This window comes from Budorcas taxicolor, chromosome 15, assembly GCF_023091745.1.
Source record: "Budorcas taxicolor isolate Tak-1 chromosome 15, Takin1.1, whole genome shotgun sequence".
NCBI classification, from domain to species: Eukaryota; Metazoa; Chordata; class Mammalia; order Artiodactyla; family Bovidae; genus Budorcas; species Budorcas taxicolor.
Window position 1 is genome coordinate 16,526,099 of NC_068924.1, and position 18,862 is coordinate 16,544,960.

General features: G+C 38.6%; 1 protein-coding gene across 1 annotated transcript in view; it reads right to left on the reverse strand.

The window, feature by feature from the left end:
* ALKBH8 (alkB homolog 8, tRNA methyltransferase) overlaps window positions 1-17,901 on the reverse strand; it is a 119,326-nt gene extending 101,425 nt beyond the window's left edge. The window contains exons 1-3 of the mRNA XM_052653219.1: window positions 17,888-17,901; window positions 11,134-11,269; window positions 4,198-4,435 (exon numbers count right to left, since the gene is read on the reverse strand). Coding sequence (XP_052509179.1) covers window positions 4,198-4,435; window positions 11,134-11,269; window positions 17,888-17,901 — 388 coding nt within the window. The remainder of the gene's footprint in view (window positions 1-4,197; window positions 4,436-11,133; window positions 11,270-17,887) is intronic.
* Window positions 17,902-18,862: the final 961 nt, after the last annotated feature.

Consider the following 18,862-nt stretch of genomic DNA (forward strand, 5'->3'; position numbering starts at 1 on the left):
TGAGTACACTACCCAAAGCAATCTATAGATTCAATGCAATTCCTATAAAGCTACCAATGGTATTTTCAACAGAACTAGAACAAATAATTTCACAATTTGTATGGAAACACAAAAAACCTCAAATAGCCAAAGCAATCTTGAGAAAGAAGAATGGAACTGGAGGGATCAACCTGCCTGAATTCAGACTATATTACAAAGCTACAATCATCAACACAGTATGGTATTGGCACAAAGACAGAAATATAGATCAATGGAACAAAATAGAAAGCCCAGAGATACATCCATGCACTCCTGGACACCTTATATTTTTGACAAAGGGGGCAAAAACATACAATTGAGAAAAGACAGTCATCTCTCTAGCAAGTGGTGCTGGGGAAACTGGTCAACCATGTGTAAAAGAATGAAACTAGAACACTTTCTAACACCATACACAAAATTAACTTCAAAATGGATTAAAGATCTAAATGTAACACCAGAAACTATAAAACTTTTAGAGGAAAATATAGACAGAACACTTAAACCACAAGAAGATCCTCTATGTCCCACCTCCCAGAGTAATGGAAATAAAAACAAACATAAACAAATGGAACCTAACTAAACTTAAAAGCTTTTGCAAATGAAGGAAACTATAAGCAATGTGAAAAGGCAGTCTTCAGAATAAAAGAAAACAACAGCAAATGAAACAACTGACAAAGAATTAATCTCCAAAATATACAAGCAGCCCATGCAACTCAATACCAGAAAAACAAATAACCCAACCAAAAAATGGCCGAAGAACTAAACAGACATTTCTCCAAAGAAGACATACAGATGGCTAATAAACACATGAAAAGATGCTCAACATCACTCATTATTAGAAAAACGCAAATCAAAACCATAATGAGGTATCATCTCATGCCAGTCAGAATGACCACCATCAAAATGTCTACAAACAGTAAATGTTGGAGAGGGTGTGGAGTAAAGGGAACCCTCTTACACTGTTAGTGGGAATGCATACTGGTACAGCCACTATGGAGAACCATATTGAGATTCCCTATAAGACTGCAAATAGAACTGTGTATGCCCAGTGCTGGGCATACACACCAAGGAAACCAGATTTGAAAGAGACACATGTACCCCAATGTTCACTGCAGCACTGTTTACAATAGGTAGGACATGAAAGCAACCAAGATGTCCATTGGCAGATGCATGGTTAAGGAAATTGTGGTACATATACACAATGCAATATTATGCAACTATAAAAGGGAAGACATTTGAGTCAGTTCTAATGAGGTGGATAAACTGGAATCTATCATACAGAGTGAAGTAAGTGAGAAAGAGAAACACCAATTCAGTATAACAACACATATATATGGAATTTACAAAGATGGTAATGACGATCCTATATGCAAGGCAACAAAACAGACACCGATGTAAAGAACAGACTTTTGGACTCTGTGGGAGAAGGCGAAAGTGGGATAATTTGAGAGAATAGCACTGAAACATGTATATTACCATATGTAAAATAGATGACCATGCAAGTTCAATGCATGGAGCAGGGCACCCAAAGTCAGTGCTCTGGGACAACCCAGAGAGATAGGGTAAGGAGGGAGATGGGTGCGGGGTTCAGGATGGGCGGACACATGTGCACCTGTAGCTGACTCATGTCGACGTATGGCAAAAACCATCCCAATACTGTAAAGTAATATCCTTCAATTAAAATAGTTAATTTTTTTTTTAAAGTCAAGAAACAGGATTCTGGCCCCACACAAGTGAGGTACACATGGAAGAAATTATTTCAATATACCCAGACGCTTGCATCTTTCTAAACTTAGAAAAGTGTTAAATTCCTTGACTTGAAAGATATATGATTTTTCCCTAATTAACAGTAATCTTTGACATTCAGACTACCTGCCCCACTGTATTGCAAACTCCTGCATAACTTGACTGCTTCCCCCACTGCCTCAAAGCAGCTTCTCAGGACTACTTGAGATGCTGTCTCCTGGGCTTGAAGTCCTAAACATTCCCACAAAATAAAACATAACTGTTAATTTCTAGGTTATGACTGTTTTTTTTTTAGTCAACATTCTAAGCCTCATTTTTAGAAATAATAATGTTGAGAGGCATATAACATATCAGTATGTGTGCTGCCAAAGGGAGCCCAGCACACAACATATTAAAAATATAAAAATTAAGGCTAAGATAAAAGTCATGGTACATTTTATCCACTGCAATTACCAACAGCAAATACAACAGTATTTACTCAAGTATTTTGTTTGAACACAATCAGGCCACTTTTCTCATATCTACAGTATGCCCCTCCATAAACAAACCAGATTCTAAAAACTTAATATAAAATTTAAATATTCATTTTTGCTTCTATGGTCAAGTAATAGAAAAATGTGAAATAACAGTATGGTGGTTTCTCAAAAATCTAGAGTAGCTATATGTCCCAGAAATTCCACTCCTGGGCATACATCTGGACAAAACTATAATTCAAAAAGATACACACACACACCAATGTTCCCAGTAGCATTATTTACAACAGCCAAGACATGGAAGAAACATAAATGCCCATCGACAGATGAATGGATAAAGAAGATGTATGTGTATACACACACACACACACACATACACACACACACAACGGAATACTACTCAGCCATAAAAAATGAAAGAATGCCATCTGTAGCAACATGGATCGAAACAGAGATTATCATTCTAAGGTAAGTGAGAAAGAGAGAGACAAATACCATATGATATCTCTTATATATGTAATCTAAAATATGACACATATGATCTTATTTACAACACAGAAACAGACTTACAGATATAGAGAGCAGATTTTTGGTTGCTTGCCAAGGGCAGGGAAGTAGGAGAGGCATGGTTTGTGAGTTTGGTGGGGTTACCAGATGCAAGCTACTGCACATAAAATGGATAAACAACAAGGTCCTACTGTGTAGCACAGGAAACTATATTCAGTATCCCATAGTAAATCATAGTGTAAAATATATCACATATATATTAACTGAATCACCTTGCTATATACCAGAAACTAACACAACACTGTAAGTCAACTATACTTCAATTAAAAAAAAAAGAAAACCTCTGGATCTAATACAGGATTTCAAATAAAAATCATCCCAAAATTCATTTCATGCAATTTCTTACATTGTTCAACATGCTGGAGGAAAACCTAACGATAATATTCTCTGATTAAGATTTATTTTTAAACCACATAATTTTAAAAAACTGACCACAAAAACAAAATATGACAACAATCTGCTTTGCAAAATCTGAAAGCTTAAGTCAGATTTAAAATTAAGTACATATAGACACTGAGAATCATAACTTACAAAACATATCTTTAATAGAGTTATTTAAAATTTCCTTTGAGTCTTATTTTAAAAAACATAATTTTGACATACACTCACTTACTTACCCACAGCATATCTAGACAAAACTGTTTAACTGCCTAAACAGGTAGCAAATGAATATAATAGCAGGAGATGAGATGTTTAAACATCAAAGTTCATCTCAATATACTTCATTTCCATGGGTCAGTGGTGAAAAGATGGAATAACCCCTATAGCAATTTGGTAAATCAGTCTGTCAAACTTTTATTTAAATTAGTTAACTGAATTTATTTAAATAAAATCAAATTTTAAATTCCACAGAATCATGCTCGACAACACAGATATAAAATATGAACATATTTCTACCAACACAGAAAGTTCAACTGACTATCACCACTATAAAGCTTCACGCATCTTTGGTGGCTAAAGCTGTTCCTCCATAATTGTGAACCTTGGCACACAATCATTTGGATCACAATTAATTCCTAAGTGATTAATTGAAAGCTTCTAGGTAGACACTGTAAAATAAATCTGAACCCTTAACAATAAATACTGAAAAACACAATTAGACAGCAGGGTTCCAAAATAAATAACATATATAATAAAGATATTATTAGTTTGGTGGGACCAGCTCCTCAGAAATAATAAGCTATATCTAAATTATCTCCCTTCAACTACTAGTCCCATACTTATACAATACTAGGCATTTAAAGAATGTTATTAAAAAAAGAAGGGGGGGAGAGATTGCTTAAGCCCCAAATGGGATGTCCAAAAGTCAACAACTGAAACTTTTGACTTAGATATGAAAGAAAACTCACACAAAAGCAAAAACCATTTTTAAAAAGATACCTGTATGACATACCTTTTTCCACAAAATTCAAGTACAGGATGATCTTTTGTCCTAAATCATCCACTATTTCTTTGCCATTGAGCGTATCATAGGCTTTCTTGGATTCTTCTACAGTTTTGTATCTTACACATGAGTAGGGTTTATTAGGCGGCATTAAGAGAGCATCCACCAATCCACATTTCTCTAAAACTGGGAGCAGTTGGTTCCTACTCACTTGATTACCCAAACCACCATTGGCAACAATCAGACTCTAAAAAGACAAAAAAAAGAAAGTAACATGAGCAGTTGATATCAATCTGTTATTTTTAAATAACGTTTTAAAACAAAATATTGCAAACGATACTGATTTTTAAATAGCCTTTTAGTGACCATAAACACAAATTAAAAGTTAACTTTCACTGTTGATGAATTTAACATCATGAAACAGAAAGAAGAGGTAGAGAGGAGAAGAAACAAGGATTTACATAAATCCTGCTTTTTGGCTAGACACTGTGCTATATGAGTTTATACTCAATCTTCAGTAAAACAATCTTCACAACAATCCTGTGTGTGCTCAGTCACGTCCAACACCTTATGGCCCCACACACTGTAGCCCACCAAGCTCTTCTGTCCATGGAGTTTTCTAGGCAAGAACAGAGGAGCAGTTTGCCATTTCCTACTGCAGGGGATCTTCCCAACCAAGGGATTGAACCTGCATCCCTGAAACTCCTTCATTGGCAGGTAGATTCATCACTAGCACAACCCGAGAAGCCCTCACAATAATCCTACAAAGTGGGTAATATTAGTCCCACTTCATATGGTAAGAAACTAAAAATCAGAAAATGAGGTTAAAGTAGTAATTAGTTGGGGTTGAGTTTAAAATTTACTTCTGTCAGTTTCCAGAATCTATACTTTTTGATATAACCATTATACAATGTTTACTAAAAACTAAAGGTAAAGGTACTGGCTCAAAGGAAAAAAAAAAAAAAATTACAAGTTCTATTGAATATGAAATAGGAAAAGTTTCCTGTATTTGGATTATCCAGTCATTTTGCAATTAAATTTTTTTTCTTTGAAAATATCATGCTTACTTCCTTGTCATTTGCAATCCTGTTCAACTTTACTCAAGAAATTTGGTGGGGAAGAGGTCTCCTATTTTTATCCTAATGCTTGAAGCCTTATAGTCTCTGTACTTAAAAACATTCTTCACCATGTTAAGATCTTTAAATTCTGAAGCATAACAAAAGTAAACAACTAATGGCCTACCCACATCAGGTTCATCATTTATACCAGATATTGGCAAAGCTTTTCTGAAAAATGCCAGAGAGGAAATATTCTAGGTTTCACAGATCATATAAGGCTCTGTCACATAGTCCCATTAATTACTTTTTGTTGTTGTTCAGTCGTCCAGTTGTGTTCAACTCTTTGCAACCCCAGGGACTGCAGCATGCCAGGCCTCCCTGTCTCTCATCATCTCCTGAAGTTTGCCCAAGTTCATGTCCATTGCATCAGTGATGCCATCCAGCATCCCATTCTCTGACACCCTCTTCTTCTGCCCTCAATCTTTTCCCAGCATCAGGGACTTTTCTAATGAGTCAGCTGTTTGCATCAGTTGACCAAAATACTGGAGCTTCAGCTTCAGCATTAGTTCTTCCAAAGTGTATTCAGGGTTGATTTCCCTTAAGATTAACTGGTTTGATCTCCCTGCTGTCCAAGGGACTTTCAGGAGTCTCCTCCAGCACCACAGTTCGAAGGCATCAACTCTTTGATGTTCTGCCTTCTTTACAATCCAGCTCTCACAACCATGCATGACCACTGGGGAGACCACAGCCTTGACTATACAGACCTTTTGTCGGCAGAGTAATGTGTCTGCTTTTCAACACACTATCTAGGTTTGTCACAATTTTCCTGCCAAGAAGCAATCATCTTCTGATTTCATGGCTGCAGTTACCATCTGCAGTGATTTTAGAGCCCAAGAGAAGGAAAGCTGTTATTACTTCCACCTTTCCCCCTTCTATTTGCCATGTAGTAATAGGGCAGGATGCCATGATCTTAGTTTTATTAATATTTAGTTTTAAGCTAGCTAAATCACTCTGCTCCTTCACCCTCATCAAGAGGTTGATCAAGAGGTTCTTTAGTTCCTCTTCACTTTTTGCCATTAGAGTGGTATCAGCTGCCTAACTGAGATTGTTGATGTTTCTCCCACCTATCTTCAGTCCAGCTTATAACTCATCCAGCCTGGCATTTCTCATAATGTGCTCAGCATACAGGTTAAATAAACAGGGTGACAGCAGACAGCCCTGTCATACTCCTTTCTTAATTCTGAACCAATCAGTTGTTTTGTACAGGGTTCTAACTGTTGCTTCATGACATGCAGAAAGCTTTCTCAGGAGATAGGCTAGATGGGTCTGGTACTCCCATCTCTTTGAGAGCTTTCCAGAATGTGTTATGATCCACACAGTCAAAGGCTTTAGTGTAGTTGATGAAACAGAGATAGATGTTTTTCTGGAATTCCCTTGCTTTCTCTATGATCAGACGAGTGTTGGCAATTTGATCTCTGGTTACTCTGCCCTTTCTAAACCCAGCTTGGACATCTGGAAGTTCTTGGTTCACGTATTGCTGAAGCCCAGTATGCAAGATTTTAAGCATGACCTTACTAGCATGGGAGATGAGTACAATTGTCTGATGGTTTGAATATTCTTTAGTACTACCCTTCCTGGGGACTGGAATGAGGATTGACCTTTACCAGTCCTGTGGCCACTGCTGGGTCTTCCAGATTTGCTGATAATAACATTGAGTGTAGCACTGTGATAGCATCATCCTTTGGGATTTTGAACAGCTACTAGAATTCCATCACATCCACTAGCTTTCTTAACAGCAGTGCTTCCTAAGTAAGGCCCACTTGACTTCACACTCCAGAATATCTGGCTCTGGGCTCTGGGTAACTGACCACACTATCATACTTATCCAGTTCATCAAGATCTTTTTTGTACAGTTCCTCCATGTGTTCTTTCCATCTCTTCCTGATTTCTTCAGCATCTACTAAGTCTCTATTTAGTTATAATTTGTTAACAACCCTTAAAATGTAAAACTCATTCTTAGCTAACAAGTCAGATTTGACCTGAAGACAGTAGTCTGACAACATTTGATTTATATGAAGCTGGAGTTTACAACATAATGTATCAGTTTCATATGTATAAAATGAGAAGGTTCATATCTAGAACCTTGTTTTAAAAGAATGTAAAAGAAATTATTGTAAAATTGGATAATAAGCAAAGCTCTGCTCTGTTATGGGGCAGCCAATAGTTTATATGTACGGTGGCTCAATGGTAAAGAATCCACCTGCAGTGCAGGAGAAACAGGTTTGATCCCTGGGTGGGGAAGGTGCCCTGGAGAAGGAAATGTGAACCCACTCCAGTATTCTTGCCTGGGAAATCCCATGGACAGAGGAGCCTGGCAAACTACCATCCATGGGGTTTCAAAAGAGCCGAACAGGACTTAGTGATGAAAGAACATGTAAGTATACACACACACACACACACACAATAAACATACTAATACAATATTATAAAATATGGTATAAAATTTAGTCTCAGATGGTTTACCCTGGACCTCATTCAGTGAGATTATAAACTAAAGTACCAGAATAGCTTTGGTCATATGTAGCCATAATACAAAAATATTTCCAGTATACCCAAATCTAAGGAACTACAACAGTTTTGTAACTGACAAGGATCCATACCCCACCTAGGAATTGGCGAAGACAGTGAGAGGTGACCTGAGGAGTAACAGCAGTACTCAAAGATGCTTTCCAAGTGATTTGTGGGCAATGCTAAAGTCAAACCACACAAAAACAAGTGCAATGCAGGAGAGAAGGGACGAACTTACTTACTATTACATGTGGGCTATACAATTAATGCTTACTTTAATAAACAGTTGTTCAGTCAAGCAATTTTTCCAGTAATATGAAGAAAAGAATTCAGATTTTTTTAAAGTTATCTTCAGTCCTGATAAGCTGAGGACCATGGCTCTAGAAAAACCTAACAATCACTATAACATTGTACAAAGATACCTACATGCATGTGTGCTAAGTCACTTTAGTTGTGTCTGACTCTGTGTGACCCTAAGGACTACAGCCTGCCAGGCTCCTCTGTCCATGGGTTCTCTAGGCAAGATCACTGGAGTGGATTGCCATGCCCTCCTCTAAGGGATCTTCCTGACCCAGGGATCAAACCTACATCTCTTAAGACTCCTGCACCAGAAGGCGGGTTCTTTACCACTATCACCATTGGGAAGTCTGCAAAGATATCTGTATTTATGACATACGGTAAAAAGAGCATTTGTTCTCCTCTAGATATATAACATATAATTGGAAGTCCTTCTACAAATGTTTTCTCTTCCTTTAAAAATACTGAAATATACACAGTGGAGTATTACTCAGCCATTAAAAAGAATACATTTGAATCAGTTCTAATGAGATGGATGAAACTGGAGCCGATTATACAGAGTGAAGTAAGCCAGAAAGAAAAACACCAATACAGTATACTAACACATATATATGGAATTTAGAAAGATGGTAATGATAACCCTGTATGCGAGACAGCAAAAGAGACACAGATGTATAGAATGGACTTTTGGACTCTGAAGGAGAGGGAGAGGGTGGGATGATTTGGGAGAATGGCACTGAAACATGTATACTATCAGGTAAGAAACGAATCGCCAGTCTATGTTCAATACAGGATAAAGGATGCTTGGGGCTGGTGCACGGGGATGATCCAGAGAGATGATATGGGGTGGGAGGTGGGAGAGGGGTTCAGGATTGGGAACTCATGTACATCCGTGGCAGATTCATGTCAATGTATGGCAAAACCAATACAGTACTGTAAAGTAAAATTAAAAAAAAAAAAAAGGAAAAAAAAAATCCTGAGGAGGAAAAAATAATCAAATCCAAATAAAATGACACTTTAGGAGCCATGAAGATGAGGTTAAAACTTCTAAAGATCTAAAACAAAAGTTCATCTCAACCAGAAACAAGTTTCAGAGGCAGCAAAGAAACCCATTTCTTTTCTTACTACTTTTCTACACAACCCCTGTAAGGGGAGGAAAAAGCCAGTTATGCTTGAGAATTGATGAAAATAGAGTATGTCATTAATCTTCTGAAAGCCTCACAGCCTCAGTGGCTCTTGGCAGTAAGTGTGTACATATATATTAACTCTAATCTATTATCTACTCCATCCTTTTTTGTGGGACTTGGTTCAAATTATCTGAAGTTATTCATTTGTGTATGTGTGTGTATGTGCTTTTATCAAAGGTCTACTTCAGGAAAGGAAAAGTCCTCCATAGGCTGGTTTTTAGATGATGCCTTACAACTGTTTCTTCAGTGCTTAGTGCTTATAAGGATTTTGCATCTGCAAAGCACATTTCTAATCAGCCCCGTCTGGGCCCTCCTGCTGTCCACTACAGAACCAGGCCACAGGAATGCATCTCACACCACAAGCAGCTTGCCTAATTACATTAAACTGTATTTCATCGGTTGTGGAGCCCACGAGCCACCCAGCATCATCAGCACAGGCAGCGGGAGCAGGAGTACCTGGAGTCCCATGATCATGAGCGAACAGTACAGGAACCCGGGCGTGAGGCACACTGCATTGACACCACGGGTGGGTGAGCCTGAAGCTATTAATATGTAAGAAAATCAACGTAGGGCTAATATTAAACCTCCACTCATTCCTAAACTGTGATGCAGCACAGAAGATAGAACAAGAGTGACAGAAGAGTACTAGTCTGAGAATCAAGAGATCTAAGTTTTGATCTCAGCTTCACCTTCTAAACTCTATGTCTTTGGCCCTCAGTAGTAAGCTTCCTTACTATTCTTATCCTATTATCTTTACAATCAGAAAGAATATCATAAGAATACTTTATATTTATGTGGTATTTTAATGACTAGGAAGTACTATCATATACATGTTCTCTTTAGAATCTAACAACCCAATGGAATAAAAAGGTATGTAATAGTATGTCCTTACAAATAAAGAAAGCTGAGGTCAAAGAGTACTGAAAGTGAAAGTGAAGTCACTCAGTCATGTCAGACTCTGCGCCACCGTGGACTGTAGCCCACCAGGCTCCTCCTTCCATGGGATTCTCCAGGCAAGAATACTGGAGTGGGTTGCCGTTTCCTTCTCCAGGGGATCTTCCCGACCCAGGGATCGAACCCAGGTCTCCCGCATTGCAGGTAGATGCTTTAACCTCTGGGCCACCAGGGAAGCCCCCTCAAAGGGTACTGCTCATAATAAGTGGAGAAGCTAAGGGTTAAGCTAACTTCTCCTCATTCATAGCCCAGGAAGAGTTGTGTGTGTGTGTGTGTGTGTGTGTGTGTGTACATGCATACATATATATCATTTAATCATTGCCCATCAGATAATAAAAAGGTTTTATAAATAAAATCTCATAAATAAAAAACGTTTCACAGTGTATAATCAAAATACTTTATAATAGAGATGAAGTTAGGAATAGAAGAAAGAAGACTGCATTAGGGTACAAAAGATCTAGCTTTAGATTTCGATTCAGCACCTTATATCAGTGGACATATCACAACCTCTCCAAACCTTAGTTTTCTCACCTATCTCATAATGACTTCTAGGAAATTAAATATAATAATGAATACAAGTATGCTTTGTAAACTATAAATAGATGTATAGTGTTATTGTTATTAATGCAGAATTGCAGCTTCCTCTAGTTCAAACAACACAATCAATGGAAATTCAAACTATACTAGGCTATGTCCCAAAATAGAAAATTAGAAGGTCCTATCATATATATATATATACATTTAACAGATTGTAACACATGATGGAACTTCTTCTCTGAGCAATTATTAACAATGCTACTTAGAACACAATAACATGGCAATACATTTTTTTTTTATGGCAATACATTTAAATTCAAATTATAATAATAGTTCTAGGTTACCTGAGTAGCATAAGATACTGTCTCAATGCCTTCATGTCTCAGCAAAGTATGCCTGGCTTTAATTTGTTTCCTTAAGAGCTTCTTCTCAGTTTTACTGAGTTTGTAATTACTTTGGTGGTTGCTGTTCATGACAATACTGGGGAAAAAAAGGAAGGACAAAACGTCAAACTTAGGAGTCAGAAAGGAATAATTATAATACTGTTCATGTATTTTATACTTTATAACTGTTTCTATGTGACAATTTTTAAATGCCTACTATACTTTTCACCAACCAAGAGAAGTGAGAACAAACAGATCCATGAACAAAGGAATATTTAAGAAGGTAACAAAGAAGCAAGAACATCTAACAGCATCCCTGGTAGGTTCTACAAAACAAGTCAGTGCTTTAGTGCTATTAAGTGGGTTGTTTTCCCATATCCGATGTCTTTACTTATGAAGTCATAGGTAAAATGCGCCAGACAAATCTCACATGTTCTTGTTATTGTTGTTCAGTCACTAAGTTATATTCTACTCTTTGCAGCTTCATGGACTGCAGCACACCAGGCTTCCCTGTCCTTCACTTTCTCCTGGAGTTTGCTCAAACTCATATCCACTGAGTCAGTAATGCCATCCAACCGTCTCATCCTCTGCTGCCCCCTTCTCTTCCTGCCCTCAATCTTTCCCAGCATCAGGTTCTTTTCCAATGAGTCAGCTCTTTCCATCAGGTGGTCAAAGTACTGGAGCTTCAGCTTCAGCATCAGTTCTTCCAATAAATAGTCAGGGCTGATTTCCTTTCGGATTAACTGGTTTGATCTCCTTGCTGTCCAAAGGACTCTAAACAGTCTTCTCCAGCATCACAATCCAAAAGCATCAATTCTTTGGCACTCAGCCTTCTTTGTGTTCCAACTCTCACATCCATACATGACTGCTGGAAAAACCATAGCTTTGACTATATGGACTTTGTCAGCAAAGTGATGTCTCTGCTTTTCAATATGCTGTCTAGGTTGGTCAGAGCTTTCCTTCCAAGGAGCAAGTGTCTTCTAATTTCATGCCTACAGTCACCATCTGCAGTGATTTTGGAGTCCAAGAAAATAAAAGCTGTCACTGTTTCCACTTTTTTCCCATCTATTTGCCATGAAGTGAAGGGACTAGATGCCATGATCTTAGTTTTTTGAATGTTGAGTTTTAAGCCAGCTTTTTCACTCTCCTTTTTCACCCTCATCAATGTTAGGAAAGGAAAAAAAAGAAACAAAAAATTCACAGTAGAATATACAGTATAATTCCATTACATAAAGTTCAAAATTCAAAATTAAGCCATATGTTGTTTAGAAATACACATATAGCATAAAAGTAAGGAAATAATAAATACAAAGTACAGGAGAGAAGTTATTTCAGGAGAGAAGAGAGAACTGCGATATGAAAGGGACACACAGAAGTATTAAAAGTATTTAAGCTAGGTAGTGGTTTAGGTGTTTATTATTTTTTTAAACTGTGTATGTTAAATATTTGGTATCTATAATTTTTAAAATAACAGGTTTAAGAACACCACAGAATTATGTTTTCATTTTTTTAAAGATATGTCAATCAGTAAGTAGTTCCTGAGTGCTTTCCCAAAAAGGTCTTCGCACTGTCCAAATCAGCACCCTGCATCATGCTTTATTACAGAAGCCTATTTTATTTTGCTCACGGAATTTAACAAAATTTGTGATGATTAATTTGTTGGCTTAATTCCTCCATCAGGATGTAAACTCCAGGAGAGCAGAAATGCCAACACACAGCAGGTGCTCAACAAAAGTTTGTTGAAGGGATAATCAAACAATGAGTGAATACACACATGTCTACTTAAGGACTCAGCACTCTACAGCAAACAATACATGGTTTATGCTTTCAATACAGGTTTATAAGTTAGTTGAGGAAAACAGACAAACATTAAACAATGAAAAAATATGACATATCTTTAGGTAATTAAGTGTTAATGTTCTTTAAGAGTGATATAAATTAGAGACAAAAAAGATAAGATTGATGTTAACTGGGAAAGTTTGGGAGAACTTCAAAACAGAAGGGGACTTGAGATGAGTATCAAAGGACAAGAAGAATACACAGTCATACGGAAGGGAAGGGATCCAGCGAGGCAATAAAGAACAGAAGCTAAAAACAGAAATGGATGTGTCTGGCAAAGACACTGAGTAGCAGACATAATTTTTTAGAAGAAAGAATGCTGGCTGACCCACCAATTCCACTCTTCACCCACTTGAAAGTCTTCAAAGTTGGCAAACAAAATAAACTTATGAACTTAAATAAAAATCATTTCAAAGCAGTTCTTAAACAGTCAAAACTCTATTAGTTTTTATATACAGAATAAAAATGTTGAGACTATTGAAAAAACAGCAGTAATCCAGCTTAAATAATACATGTAGTACATGAGACAGGAGGTAAGGCCAGTAAAATAGGCAAGCTGGACAGCACAATAGGCAAATGAGAGGCAAAAGGACTTGCAATAATCCAGTTTAACAAGTAGAAATGCTGGTCTCATCTAGGGTGAAGCCTGTAGAAAGAAGGAAAAGGGAAATAAGGAGAGAGGGCAAAAGATAAGTTCAAAACAATCAATAAGCTGTGATGACTACTCAGACATGAGGAAGAGAAGAATCGGACTGGTGGCTCAGACAGTAAAGAATCTTCCTGTGATGCAGGAGACCTGGGTTCAATCCCTGGGTCAGGAAGATCCCCTGGAGAAGGGAATGTCTACCCACTTCAGTATTCTTGTCTGGACAATTCCACAGACAGAGGAGCCTGGTGGGCTACGGTCCATGGGGTCACAAAGAGTGAGATAGGACTGAGTGAGTATTACTTTCACTTTAACTTTGACTTTACTAACAGGACAGAGTGAGTGACAGAGAGGCAATACTAATGTCATTCCAAATTCTGACTGCAAAGTCAGAAGATGGTCAGGAAGAGCAGATCAGTAAGGGGAGGTGATGAGTCAGATTTAGGATATCATACGTTTGAATTACTGGTGAGATACAGTTTCAATGTCTGGCTGGTAGGTGAAAATATAAAGTGGAAAAAGGAGAAGAAATAAGGTTAGAAAGAAAGTTTTTGGAGTCATCATTAAATAAGAAGGAGATAGCTGAATATACATTTTTAACACTGCACTATTTGTTCTGTTTGTCCCCTTCCACTGGACTATGAGCTCTTTAATGACAAAAATTAAATCATATTTTTGTTTCCCCACAGCCTCCTCAAACAATATAACACAGTGTTTAGAGGTCAAAGTTCTAGTTCAAACCTCAGCTTTACCCTTTATTAGTTATAATGAACCTGTGTGAGTTACTAAGTTTTTTCTGTGCTTAGGTTTCTTCACCCATAAAATAGGAATAATAGTACCTATTCGTGGCACATAACTCCATCCAAACCCTGCACTAAAACATGTGACCAAACTCTACCATGGTTTACAGTAGCATAAAGCCATATCTTAGGATGATCCCAGCTTCTCATTAAAATGACTGCCTGAAACTAGAGGTATATCAACAGATGAATGGATAAAGAAGCTGCAGTACATATATACAATGGAATACTACTTAGCCATAAAAAGGAACACATTTGAGTCAGTTCTAATGAGGTGGATGAACCTAGAGCCTATTATACAAAGTCAGTCAGAAAGAAATATATATATATATATATTGTATTAACGCATATATATGGAATCTAGATGGATGGTACTAACAAACTGTTTTCACAGAGCAGCAATGGAGACACAGACATAGAGAACAGATTTATGGACAAGGGTGGGGGAGAAGAGGAAGAGGGTGAGATAAATAGAAAGAGTAGAGTGGATGCATCGGAGAAGGCAATGGCACCCCACTCCAGTACTCTTGCCTGGAAAATCCCATGGACAGAGGAGCCTGGTAGGCTGCAGTCCATGGGGTCACTAAGAGTCGGACATGACTGAGAGACTTCACTTTCACTTTTCACTTTCATGCATTGGAGAAGGAAATGGCACCCCACTCCAGTGTTCTTGCCTGGAGAATCCCAGGGACGGGGGAGCCTGGTGGGCTGCCGTCTATGGGGCCGCACAGAGTCGGACATGACTAAAGCGACTTAGCAGCAGCAGCAGCAGCAGCAGCAGCAGCAGCATGGATGCATATGCACTAACATATGTAAATAGATAACCAATGAGAATTTGCTGTATGACTCAGGGAACTCAAACTGAGGCTCTGTAACAACTTAGAGGGGTGGAAATGGGTGGGAGACAGGAGGGAGATTCAAGGAAGCAACATATGTACACCTAAGGTTAATTCAAGTTGATGTATGACAGAAATCAAACCAATATTGTACGCCAATCATCAATCAATTAAAAATAAATAAGTTTTTTCTTTTTTTAATGGATGACTAAGAAAACTTAAAATGCTGCCAGGAAATTTTATTATTTGTTCTAGCAACTCATAACAATAGGCCTCTGACCTTCCTTTTTTTTAAGGTACTTATTAAAAACAGCTTACAGTTGTGAACATGTATCTGTGCTACTCTCTGACACAATTTCATAACTTTCTTAAATGATTACATATGTCTATTACTAAATTACTGTTAATTTCCAGAAGAGCCAGATGAGACTGGTTTAAAGACCAAGAAGAGTTGAGAGGGCCTCAAAGAATTATCTTATTGCCATTCCATTCCAAGCTCATCATTTTTGCAGTCAGCAATGAAGAATGGGGATGAATCTAACAGTTTTTTCCTAAATATGTTACATGAGCAAAGACTGCAAAGTGGAAGAAATGAGAAAGAAAAGAATCTGAATACATTGTTTTAAGTCTGACAGTAAGAGTCCGGCACCAGTAGATGGAGCCTCATAATCACATTTCTGGTATCTCCTTTCCCTTCTCCTTCCCTCAGTCAGGCAATAGTACTACATGTGAAGACAGGTCTCAGTCACCTTAACAAGGAAAAGACTGATACCAGCTGCTGAGACCTGGAGGGGCCCCTTTCGAACAAGGCCAATTCCCTGGCCAAGGAATTTCCACTACTGCACAAAGATGTGCACATGCCTTGCCATGTTATGGGATGTGACAAGAGCAAGGTCACTATTTTATTAGAATATTAGCCATGTTGTATCTGGCCTAAGCACACTCCCCACAGGATAATAAGAATTTTGAGATCACATCTACTCTGTAAGAAAGTTTAACCCCAATACATTCTATTGGATACTGCCCTAAGTGGAAATAATAATATATGTGTTATGCTCTCCTTGAATAAGAGAGCCTATAATGAACCAAGTAGTATAAACAAATGTTCCTGTGCTTGTACATAAATTAAATTAATAGCAAAGATTGGAAACAATTTGAGGCCTGGCTATTAAGTATATGGTACAGATATATAAACTATACATACAAATTTCTGGGACATACAAGATTATCAGTAATATGGGTTGACTCAAGGAAGGGAAAATAGGAAGACTGGGTACAGGAATGAGGAGTGAAAGCTCCTCTTTTGCAACTTTTCAATTTAGTAGCTATTCAAATTGCACTATCTATTTAAGAAGAAAAAAAAAAGGATTAGAAAAAACTGACCCCATCACTTGTCATATCACTTCACTTTAATTCTTTGAAGAACTACTCTATATTTTTTAATGCCTTCATTAATGTGTTTATTCTGTTTTCCTCCTTTAACTTACTAAAATGGAAGAAAAGCTATAACAAAGATGACTTGTTGGAAAAGACCTTGATGCTGGGAAAGATTGAGGGCAAGAGAAGGGGACAACAGATGGTTGGATGGCATCATCAACTCAATGTATATGAGTTTGAGCAAACTCCCGGAGATAGTGAAGGGCATGGTAGCCAGATATGCTGCAGTCCACGGTGTCGCAAAATCAGACACCACTGAGCGACTGAACAATAAAATGATAGTAGAGATTTTTGTCCGTATTATTCACCCTGTAACACGCAGCACCTAGAGCAGGACCTAGCACATAGTAGCGAATCAATAAATCTTACTGAGTAAGCCTAAACTTACTGAATTTGCCATCTTACGTTCTAAACCTCTTCTTCAGAATTGAGTTTGGTGGCCCTCTTCAATGTTTTCATTAATATATGATGTGCAACTATATCCCTGCATTTTCACATCATATTATAACTACTTCGTTGTGTGCTGCGTTCACCCAGAAGGCTGTCGCCTAATTGAAGGCACAGAATTTGACTGTCTGGCATTCAGAAGGTACACAGCAAATATTTGCTAAATGAAATCAGCCAAAACTATTGGCTCACACCACGAAAAGCACAAGTCTCAGGTATTACTCAAAATAAAGGGCATAGGAAGATACAGTTTTGCAAGCTGTTAGGCCACCAGCAACACTCTCTTCACTGCACTGGCACGAATCAAAAAAACTCCTGAAGCTAACATCACAGACCAACACTCCCCAGATTATAGCCGCTTGTCTCCAACCCTCCAAACAAACAAAACAAAACAAAAAAACAGACACAGGCACCACGTGAGCACATGCACCTCAAACTCTAACAGAACCACCGAACGCACGGACACCCTACTGCCCACGGGCAATCCCTCCTCTCCCTGGTGAGGTCCGAAGCTCATGGGGCAGAAAGAGGACACCGGAAGAGGCAACAAGGGAAAGCGGAGATATGAAGCCTCCGTTCCCACCAATAAGAAGGGCCACAAATCTCCACCTTGACTCAGGCGCGGTTCTCAGCAAACGAGAGCCCTCTCCTTCGCCAGGTTCTCCCACTCTAACACAGAAAACCGCGGCGAGTACTCTCACACAACTCACCCTGGCGCCGCCATGTTGGAGAAAAACTGCACTACATTTCCCATGAGCCTGCTGGGACGATGAACGGCGCTCCCACAATCCCTTTCGCCTCCCAGAGACTAGCTGAAACTGTCTCTGCCAAGAGTCTTTGGTTACGGAGATGCCTCCTCTCCGTTCCAGTGAAAATTACTTTGTCTTTTGAGGGGGTATAGTAAGCATTGTGAGTGCAGCTTATTTGGAGTAGCTTCCCAAATGGACATGGTCAAACAGGTTTGTGTCCCTCGGGCCCTGATTAGTACCCATCTCCCCCTTGGACTGCGTGTATCTTTCTTCCTGAGTCTTATTAGGGGTATGGGAGGGAACTCTGGAGTCTGAAAGATGACTCGCAGGGACAAGAGAGAGGGAGGTGAATAGGTATGAAGGTGCCTCGGGAATGATGAATACCACAAAAAGATGTGTGGAAGAATGTTGAGGGAGGTAGGACAGGAAAGATGGGTTGTCCTACCTATATAATGGAAGACTTTCCACCATTCTGTTGTGTACGCCTAAGGGGATCCCTGAAAGGGACTAATATGATCAGAGCTTCTGGTGGAAGGTAGAAAGAGAGACTAAAAGAAGACTAGGTAACAGGCTATTGCAGTGCTGAAGTGAAAAGGGAAAAGATTTGGTAGCAGATCAGAAATAAAAGACACCAGGAGATGATTATGGTTAGCTATTGTTCCTGCTGTAATGTTATTTGTGTGATGTGAATGTATTATAACCACTCTGCTTGCATTGATTATGAGCTGTGTAAGTGCAGGGAAGGAAACTTCGGGGTAGGAAAGAAATTACTTCCTTATGGTGGTGGTGCTGCTGCTGCTGCTGCTAAATCGCTTCAGTCGTGTCTGACTCTGTAACCCCATAGACGGCAGCCCACCCGGCTCCTCTGTCCCTGGGATTCTCCAGGCAGGAACACTGGAGTGGGTTATGGTGCTGATGTGGTGCCCCCATTTGCAC